The sequence below is a fragment of the Melopsittacus undulatus genome, chromosome 11 (genome assembly GCF_012275295.1).
Source record: "Melopsittacus undulatus isolate bMelUnd1 chromosome 11, bMelUnd1.mat.Z, whole genome shotgun sequence".
Lineage (NCBI taxonomy): Eukaryota > Metazoa > Chordata > Aves > Psittaciformes > Psittaculidae > Melopsittacus > Melopsittacus undulatus.
In genome coordinates, this window is record NC_047537.1 from 6,117,375 (window position 1) to 6,127,880 (window position 10,506).

At 57.2% G+C, this 10,506-nt stretch overlaps 1 protein-coding gene across 1 annotated transcript; it reads right to left on the reverse strand.

Moving 5' to 3' along the window:
- Positions 1 to 5,554: 5,554 nt before the first annotated feature.
- Positions 5,555 to 10,287, reverse strand: TOR2A (torsin family 2 member A). The gene is made up of 5 exons (XM_034067987.1): positions 10,133 to 10,287; positions 9,760 to 10,025; positions 7,583 to 7,758; positions 7,133 to 7,260; positions 5,555 to 6,560 (listed from the first exon to the last, which is right to left on the reverse strand). The coding sequence occupies exons 1-5, from the start codon at positions 10,269 to 10,271 to the stop codon at positions 6,316 to 6,318; spliced, it is 954 nt and encodes a 317-aa protein (XP_033923878.1). The 5' UTR covers positions 10,272 to 10,287; the 3' UTR covers positions 5,555 to 6,315.
- Positions 10,288 to 10,506: the final 219 nt, after the last annotated feature.

Genomic DNA, 10,506 nt, shown 5'->3' on the forward strand with positions numbered 1-10,506 from the left:
TCCACAGAGCTGGGCTCTCCATGGGAACGCCGATCGAAACGATCTCCATCACTGGCACCAGGCACTTGGGACTGGAAACCTGAATCAGGCTGAGCCCTGGGCTGCAGCTCCGGCATCTGTCACCTTCGAGGCCAGCTCTGCAGGAGGGTGTTCGCTTGCCAAGGCTTGTTTGGTGCTAACCAGCTCCGCAGCAGGAGCTGTGCGGCTGGGAACAGGGGTTGCTGGCCTGGAGGAGCAGCTTCCTTAAGGACACTGCAGCAAGGCATGGGCTGGGTGTGCTGGGGGCTGTGAGCTCCCCACCCGGCCCCTGGACATGCTGGGGTTCACCCCTCTTCTCCCCACACCTTGATAGGGAGGTGATGGAGCACTGGGGGGGAAGCCTCAGTAGCCAAGACCCAAGGCGGGCAATTCGAGACCATCAAATGTGATGCATGAGAACATCCCTGGGGGCAGGTGAAACAGGTACAGCAGGGACCTCCGGAAGGAAAACCAGCTCCAGATGACATTGGACCCGGAGATCTGCATGGATCCCGTGGAAAATGGGGAGGAGGTGGCCACATGCATGTCCTGCAAACCACAGGGACCCAGCCAGGACATGTGTCCTGCTTGTCCCCTGGTCACAGGTAGCCTCAAAGCTACGGGAGGAGCTGCCTGTGCTATGTGTGGCCTGGAAAGGGTTCCAGTGTCCATTGGGATGCAGGTGAGGAATTCAGTGCAGCCACAGGATGGGCAGCATGTACGGGCAGAGCCCAGGGCTTTGGGACACGGTGGTGATAATGAGTTGCTCCTTCCACATGAGACCTGTAACAGGTGGATGAGGAGGAGCAGGAGCTCCAGTTGGAAGCTCCAAGGGTTTGGTTCCAAACCACCTACCTCAGAACCTATGACTGCAGCCCTGGGACCTGCTGCAGCAATGATGAAATCCCAAGCAACTCATGTTTGCTGTGGTTTCTCAACAAAGCCCAGACAGTCTGGACCGTGTGGAAGTCGCTCCCATCACTTTCCACTGGAAGGTTCCCTCCAGCCTGTGCTGGTGGAACAGGGCTGGGACCATGGAATGGAGCCGCAGAGCCAGGGATGGCCCCAGCTCTGAAGGCAGCACAGAGAGAGGCTGGAGCAGGGAGCCAGGGATGAGGGGTTCGAGGTCTGTGGGACCAGCACTGATTCACCCCACAGCACCCAGTCCATGGGGTCCTTGGGGCTCACATCAGCCCCTGTCCCCTGCGGGTGCTGTGCCCTGCAGGATGTGCTCCAGCAGCCAGGTCACTGCCTTGGCCAGGCCCTGCTCCAGCCTCTCCTGCTCCACGGTGCTGAATGGAGCTGGGCACCAGCACCGCATCCCCCGGCCGCCCGATGCCAACCTCAGCAGGGTCATCTCCTGGGGAGGAAGAGGGAGATGAAGGGGCTCAGGGAGGCAAGGGGACAATGCTGGGAATGGGGCTGGCAGGGGGGGAGCAGCTCCTTGTGTTTTCCAGGTGGATTTGGGTGTTTGCTCCAAGAAACATGATGTTGGAAGAGGTTTGGCTGTGCTGAGCCAAGCTCCCAGGCTCCTGCCAGGCCTGGCAGAGCCGCTCCAGATGATTGTTTCCATGTCCTTCACTGCAGCCAAGCTGACATCAGCCCTTGGGGAAGCAGAGGGAAGGAGGGGAGAGGGAAAAGGGAGAGAGGAACGGGAGCAGGGGCTTGTCTGGGGGGAGAGGAACGGGGGCACAAGGAGCCATGCACTGAGGTGGGGGCAGGAGGGATCTCCTTCCACCCAGGGCCACTCACATTGAGTGCAAAGCACTGATGCAGGATTGGACCCCGTTGGGATAGAAGGAGAAAACCAATGTTAAAGACACCCCCCAGCATGATCCTGGGGTCTCTTGTTGCGTGGGGAATGAGGGAATGGTCCCAGCTGGGGACTGTGGTGCCCATGTGTGTTCTGCAGCCTGGGGCTGGCTGGGAGCAGCCAGGATGGAGGGAAGGGAACAGCTGGGATGGAGGGATGGGAACAGCCGGGATGGAGGGATGGGAACAGTTGGGATGGAGGGATGGGAACAGTTGGGATGGAGGGAAGGGGGCAGCAGGGATGGAGGGATGGGAACAGCTGGGATGGATGGATGGGAACAGCCGGGATGGAGGGATGGGAACAGTCGGGATGGAGGGATGGGAACAGCCGGGATGGAGGGATGGGAACAGTCGGGATGGAGGGATGGGAACAGTCAGGATGGAGGGATGGGAACAGTTGGGATGGAGGGATGGGAACAGCCGGGATGGAGGGATGGGAACAGTCGGGATGGAGGGAAGGGAACAGTTGGGATGGAGGGATGGGACTTAGAATGGTTCTGGTGTCTGCAAGGGTATGGCAGGGTGAAAACCCAGAGGTCAAGGGGTTAAAGGTCAGAAAGTAATGAGGGTAAAAGGTAATGGGCAAAAAATGAGAGTGTCAATAGGTCACAGGGTCAAAGGTGACAAGGAGCAAAGGTCAAGGGTGACATAGGTCAAGGGTGACATAGGTCAAGAGGTGATGGGAGTCAATGGCTGGGAGGTCAAGGATTAAAAGATCACTGAGGTCAGAGGTCAAAAGGGTCATAGGTACCCGACAGAAAGGTCACAGGAGCAACAGTCACAGGTCAAAGTTCAAAAGGTCAATGGCCAAAGGTCATGGGGTATAGATCCCTCAGTTAAAAGATCACTGGGTGCTAAAGGCCAAACTGTCACAGGGTCAAAGATCAAAGGTTACAGGGTCAGAGGTAAAGGATTATAAGGACAAACATTTTGGGTCAGAGGTCAAAGGTCAATGGTCATGGGGCCCTTACACCTGATCCTATCCTAATGGCTCCTAATCCCTGTTCCCGAGGCAGAGCTCACACCCCCTGATCTGTGGGCACCCCACACCCCGCCCTGCCCCCCCCATCACCCCCTTCCCGGTCAGCACCACCCATGGAAACACCAACAGAGCCCCGGTGATGGGGGGCACACGCACCAGGACCCCCTGCACGCATGGCACGGGCACAGCGGGGCTGTCCCTGCAGCTCCGGTAATGGAGCTGAGCCCATGGAGGTTCATGAAGCCGTGTGGCTGGAGCAGCACCAGCCCCACCACATCAGCATGGCACCCGTCAGGCACCACTCCAGCACCAACATACCTGTGCTGTGCTGTGTCCCACACCACGGGGGTCAGTGGGACTGGGCCCCGGGCATCATCGCACCGGTACCCCACACCCTGCCCCTCACAGCCCCGATACCCCTCGGCTTCCATTGCCTCAGCCCTGAGCTCCCATCGGCCGGTGGGCTCCCCCCTCCTGATACTCCGGTGTTCCCCTTATCCCACTGCCCTGATCCCAATCCCCTGATCCCTCTCTCCCCATCCCGACCCCCTCATCCTGACCCCTTCATCCCAGTCACCTGATCCCACTCTCCTCATCCTAGTCCCTTTATCCATCCCGCTCTCCTCACCCCGATCCCTTTATCCCGATCCCCTGATCCCACTCTCCCCATCCCGATCCCCTCATCCCGATCCCTTTATCCCGATCACCTGATCCCACTCTCCCCATCCCGATACCTTCATCCCAATCCCTTTACCCCGATCCCCCGATCCCGCTCTCCTCATCCCGATCCCTTTATCCTGATCCCCCGATCCCACTCTTCCCATCCCGATACACTCATCCTGATCCTTTTATCCCGATCCCCTCATCCCACTCTCCTCATCCCGATCCCTCTCTCCCCATCCCGATCCCCTCATCCCGATCCCTTTATCCCGATCCCCTGATCCCACTCTCCCCATCCCGATACCTTCATCCCGATCCCTTTACCCCGATCCCCCGATCCCGCTCTCCTCATCCCGATCCCTTTATCCTGATCCCCCGATCCCACTCTTCCCATCCCGATACACTCATCCTGATCCTTTTATCCCGATCCCCTCATCCCACTCTCCTCATCCCGATCCCTCTCTCCCCATCCCGATCCCCTCATCCCGATCCCTTTACCCCGATCCCGATCCCCTCATCCCGATCCCTTTATCCCGATCCCCTGATCCCACTCTCCCCATCCCGATACCTTCATCCCGATCCCTTTACCCCGATCCCCCGATCCCGCTCTCCTCATCCCGATCCCTTTATCCTGATCCCCCGATCCCACTCTTCCCATCCCGATACACTCATCCTGATCCTTTTATCCCGATCCCCTCATCCCGCTCTCCTCATCCCGATCCCTCTCTCCCCATCCCGATCCCCTCATCCCGATCCCTTTACCCCGATCCCGCTCTCCTCATCCCGATCCCTTTACCCCGATCCCGCTCTCCTCATCCCGATGCTCCCACTGGTCCCACCATGACGCGCTCTTCCGCGGCATCACTTCGCCTGCATCCTCCCGCGTGACGTCACTTCAGCGCGCAACCAATGGCCGGCGTCCCCTCCCCTACATCCTGCTCACGGGCAGCACCCTCGGTTTAAAGTCCGGTGCGGGACGGAGCCGGTTCCTCGCACCGGTACCGTCCGGGGGCAGCGCGGTCCCTGCCCGCGGTGGTGGGGGTCAGGAGCAGGAGGTGCCGGGGCTGCCCCCGCTGCTGGGAACGCGGCCCCTCGGTACCCTCCAGGCTCGGGGAGCGCTGGTGCTGCCCTCGCTGCTCCCCAGCGTGTCCCCGGGCTTCACGCTCGGCTCTTTCCCTCTCTGCTCCCGTGGCCGATGGGAGGAAGCCTCCACCTTGCTGCTTGAGAGCCTGGATCCACACAGGGTAAAAGGTCCCCGGGATAAGGCCGCATCAGTGACACAGCTCCCAGCTGCTGCTGTGCCCGTGGGTTTAGCACCCGGAGATGTGCTCTGCAGTGGGTGAGAAGCGCTGTTGGCACTCAGAGCCCCCGTGTCCCTCCTGCACCAACGCCGGCTCCTCTGCAGAGGGCATCTCGCCCCCTTCTGCTGCTGCTGCTGTTGTCTCACCTCCTCGGTTACCAAACTGGAGAGCATCTGTCCCGTGCCACTAAATCCCCAAAGTCCCATTGCATCCAGCAGCTGTTCCCATGCAGCTGAAACCTTCCAAGTGAGGATTCCAGGTAAAGGATGGCTTAGTTCGTAAAGGATTCTATTTTAAAAATAGAAATTGATGACAGCTCTGGAAGAGGTGGAATTCTGGTGGTACCTAAACCACCAGCTCCCGGGCAGCGTTTGGGTGATGTCTAAAGTCACTGTCCCTGGAGCTGGAATGGTCTCAGCTGCTGGCAGCTCACTGCAGTCCAGGGCCTGAGCAGAGCACTGGGAACTGGGAAGTGTCCCTGTCCCCATCCCTTGGGTAGTTTATTCTTAGTGAAAGATTCTGGCTCCTCTGACCTCTTCTCCCATAACTGACTGCACAGAGCAGATTAAAACCAGGGGAAAGGCCAGTGGTGCTGTGCATCCCATGCTCTGCAGCATGGAGCACTGATCATCCTCCCTACTTTGTTCCCAGGTCCCCTGTTGGAAGTGGACACTGACCCAGCCAAAGCCTGCAAGATCTGACCATCAGAAGGGTGTGCAAGAGGTCAGCAGCTCCCAGCACCAGCTCTCAGCCTGCTGTACAAATCAGCACTGAATAAAAGTGATTTTCCAAGCCTTTATTGGCACCATGGGCTTCCCTGGAGGTAGGACTTAAGTTTCCATAGCTGGTAAAGCAAGTGAGAAGTCTTTGTTGCTGTTGTCCCGCTTTGCTGTGCGGAAAACCGTTGCACCTTAGGGGAAAGATGGACAAGGGGGTGTTGTCATCTACCCCCCCCACTTGCTCATGGTGAAGCTGGTCCCTATGAGCACCATTCACAGTGAAAGGAAGCTGGAAAGAAGCTGGCTCTAAGGCTTCCTTGACAAGAAACCATTGCTGCAATGCTGAAGGTGTTCACAGGCAGTGCTGCAGGAGTCAGCTCTGAGTCAGGCTGAGGCACAGCCACCCTTAAGAGGGTTTTAAAGCCTGTTAAAATGCTGTAGGAAAGAGATACTCTTCCATGGGCTCAGAATCTTGCTGTGTTGGGCATCAATAGCTGCCAGGAGAGGGGAGAGCTGCAAGTGGGTGCTGCTGGCCGGTGGACAAACCTCCCTGACACCCTCTTAGCATCATCCCCTTGTTGTCACAGATGTTTTGGGTGATGGATCCACCCTCACCTGGGCAAGGGTGCACCAGTAAAGTGCTTTAAATCACCTCACTTGCACTTGGTCCCACAGCTGCATCCTGGGGGCTGGAGGGATGAGTTTGGGAGGAGAATGCCAGGAGGGAACACAGAGCTCCCACTGCTCATCCTGCCAACCCCAGGCTCTGCTGCTTTGCAGCTCTGCAGCCATTCCCTATGGATCTGAGCTAGATCACCAAGGATTACAAGAAAAAGCTGATTCGAGAGGCCACTGTTTTGCAGCCTGTTGATGAGAATATTTTCTCCTCTTCTGGGAAGTAGGGAATGCTGTCAGCCACCTCCTGGACAACCCCCGGCCGCACTTCGAGGCCTTGCTGCACCAGTTCACTGACCACACACTGCTTCACGTGGTGGTGCTTCAGGGGGAGGAAGGGCACAACAAAATCAATGAGACTTTCATTGATGATCCCAGATTTCCAGAATCCACCTGCAAAAACAAAGGAAGAGACAGGTTTTACCTTCAGGGTCTCTGCAGCCCCTGGGGTTCAAAGAGCTGCTTTGAGTGAAGCCAAAATACTCTGCTGAAGGCAGATCTGCTTTAGGTTTGTATGAGGGGAGAGTTGCACCCATCAGTTGTCCCCCCCTTCATCCCCCAACACACTTGTTCTCCAGTAACTAGGAATTTAGCTTGGCTACTCTGAATTTAAGCTCTTCTCCCTGTGACAAGGGCAAAGCAAAGAGAACCAGGGCGGTGGGGATCACTACATCTTGGCTCACTTGGCTCAATGAGTGTGCTGTGCTGTTTGCCATCCCACAGCCACCTTGTGTCCAAAGAACTCTGCTGCACATGGCAACAGGTCTGCTGGCTTGGAAGACTGGGATATTCCTTCCCTTTGCCAGGAAACCTCCAGGGAATCGCAGTTCCCTTCCCTCAAAACCCCCTTGTCCCTTTCTGGCTGCCTAGGAAGTGGCAGATGGTGTCAGTGGCTGCCTGGAATGGGCCGGGCTCCCTCTGCCGGGCTCTGATCCCACAGGAAGGGCTCTGTGCCATGGACTCACTGTGAGGGTTGTCAAACACGGCTCTGGAGATGGCCGGCTCCAGGTCCTGCAGGCTGATCTCCTCCCGGTCCTTGCGGGCTTGCCACAGATCCAGTGTCATTGCATTGATCTGCTCTCCTCCGGCGTTGCTGCATGAGAAGGAGATGCTTGTTCAGTGTCTATCCAGGGAAAACGGTGCTGCAGGAGAGGTGGCACCTCACAGCCCCCAGCCTGCACGAGGGCAAGCCAGGATCTCCTGCTGCCTGCCCTAAAATGACTCCTGTAAAGGCAGCCAAGCAACAGGGACAGAAGAGCGTTTTCAGGCTCTCCAGGTCTGTATTCACAATGAAACTCTGTCTCTTGGTGCTCAGAGAAGGCAAAGCAGAACAAGTGTGTGCTCTGAAGGAGGTGTGAGCTCTGCCCAACACTGTGCTGGGAGGCCCCGAGACGCCACAGGGCAGCTTCTCTTACCTTATGAAGATGAAGATGGCTTTGCGGTAGTTGGTCCCATACACAACCCATGAGGGTCCCAAGAAGGGCAGGATCACGTCGATTAAACCTGGGTGCATCTTGTCCATCTCATCAAAGAGGAAGGCTGAGCGTCCACAACGTGTCAGGTTCCCTTGGATCCAGTTCTTCAGGCTTTCCTGGGAAAGATACCACCAAGCCATAAGGCAAGGAGATGCCAAAGGAAGTTCATGCTACCCCAGAGCCAAGGCCTGAGCTCCAGCAGAACTGAAGGTGTTGAAAACAGTGTGTTGTTGCACAGCACCACCTCCTCAGAGCAGGAACAGCCAGCACAATGCCTCCTGTATTGTGGGTTTCACACAGTGGCTGTTCCAGGCTTCATGAGCCCTTTGTAGATGTTTTATTATGGATTTAAAGCAGGAAGCAACAAACTAAAGCTGGGGATTTACTCCTACAGCTCCCTATGTTCTGCTCTTTCACTGAGCATCAGCACAACTCCCAGCTGCTGAGTGCTTTTAGCTGGCTCCTATCCTGGTGGAACACCATGACCCAGAAGAGTTCTGGCTCTTTAAAATGCTGGGGTTACTTCAATGTCGATGCCAGCCCACACAAACCCACTCATGTCATCTGTGGGCATGCATTTACCCGTAACAGGAGCGCTGCGCCCAGTATGGGGTTTGCCTTCTTAAAAGCAGTTCTTCAAGGATACAATACAACAAAGAACTCCAAATGACCAAGTGCTGTGCTGAGGCTTTGCCAGGTAACCTTCAGACTTTGATTTCCCCTTCTCAGCCTTAAGAGACAGAGTGGCACAGTCAAGAGCCTAGAGGTGCTGTTCAGGAGCTGCTCCCTGTGCAAGGAGGGGATTACAAGCCTCAGTGATACGCAGGCTTTGACAGCCATAGAGCTGTTGGGAAAGCAGGGGGAATTTTAGTGCCTTTCATCTAAGCAAAGCACTTCTGTCTGTGTGTTCAAAGGGCTGTGTAAATATTTAAGGAATGAGAACGCGATCAGGGCCAGTACTGCTGTGGGAAGATGAAAGTGATACCTCAGTGCTGGAGTGTATCACGGTTACTAGAGGACCCTTCAGCCAGTGTGTGGAGCCACTCACTTGGGGTTTGAGAGGGTGAAACAAAGAGCTTTTATTGCTGCTGTACTCCAGGAAACAGCCCAAGTGTGGATGCACCAAGGAGCAAGACATAACCTGAGAAAACCCAACCAAGCAGCGCTGTGCTAGAGGCATCCCTTACCTCGTACTGCTCTATGTGCAGCATCCCTTCCCTTGTACTGCTCTATGTGCAGCACCCCTTACCTCGTACTGCTCTATGTGCAGCATCCCTTACCTTGTACTGCTCTATGTGCAGCATCCCTTCCCTTGTACTGCTCTATGTGCAGCATCCCTTCCCTTGTACTGCTCTATGTGCAGCATCCCTTACCTTGTACTGCTCTATGTGCAGCATCCCTTACCTTGTACTGCTCTATGTGCAGCACTCCTTACCTCGTACTGCTCTATGTGCAGCATCCCTTCCCTTGTACTGCTCTATGTGCAGCACCCCTTACCTCGTACTGCTCTATGTGCAGCATCCCTTCCCTTGTACTGCTCTGTGTGCAGCACCCCTTACCTCGTACTGCTCTGTGTGCAGCACCCCTTACCTCGTACTGCTCTATGTGCAGCATCCCTTACCTTGTACTGCTCTATGTGCAGCACCCCTTACCTCGTACTGCTCTATGTGCAGCACCCCTTACCTTGTACTGCTCTATGTGCAGCACCCCTTACCTTGTACTGCTCTATGTGCAGCACCCCTTACCTTGTACTGCTCTATGTGCAGCACCCCTTACCTTGTACTGCTCTATGTGCAGCATCCCTTACCTTGTACTGCTCTATGTGCAGCACCCCTTACCTTGTACTGCTCTATGTGCAGCATCCCTTACCTTGTACTGCTCTATGTGCAGCACCCCTTACCTTGTACTGCTCTATGTGCAGCATCCCTTACCTTGTACTGCTCTATGTGCAGCACCCCTTACCTTGTACTGCTCTATGTGCAGCATCCCTTACCTTGTACTGCTCTATGTGCAGCACCCCTTACCTTGTACTGCTCTATGTGCAGCATCCCTTACCTTGTACTGCTCTATGTGCAGCATCCCTTACCTTGTACTGCTCTGTGTGCAGCACCCCTTACCTTGTACTGCTCTATGTGCTCAGCATGGGGGAAGTGCACGATCGGAGAGAACTGGTGCACGTAGGGGCTGCGGAGCCCTCCCTGGAACAGGTAGCGGACGAGCATGGAGCTCACGTAGGTTTTGCCGGTGCCGGTGGAGCCATGGAAGGACATCACCAGCGGCTTCGCCGGGCTCTGCTCCGCCAGGAACTGCCTCACCGCCCTCATCACCTGCTGCCGGGCCAGCGGCTGCCCCACCACGCTCACGGCCAGCTCGCACTCCAGACCTGCGCGAAGGCAAAGCAAGGCTCGGGGTGAGCTCCGTGACCGCAGCCCGGCACCGCCTCAGGAACACCCCTTAACCCCCCCGCAGCCCTGTCCCCCCCCCGCTGACCGCGCAGGTCGGGCCCGAAGCCGCACTCGCAGTCGCCCGAGAAGCCGCAGCGCAGAGCCCGCAGGTCCCAGGCGGCGGTGACGGCGGAGGCGGCGGCCGCCAGCAGCAGCAGGACCGGGACCGCCGCTGCCGGGGCCATGGCGGCCGCAGGCCCGCTGCGGCCCCGCCCGGACTACAGCTCCCGGCGTGCACCGCGAGGGGGCGTGGCCTACGACCAGGGGGCGTGGCCTGTGAGCGGGGGCGTGGTCTGGTCCACATTGCCCCGCCCCTTGCATCGGGATCCGCAGCCCCCGTTGCACCGGGCGCACCCAGCGCGGAGCCTCCGTGGCCAGCGGGGCTGGGGTCAGCACCGCAGAGCCCATCAGCGGCCCTGC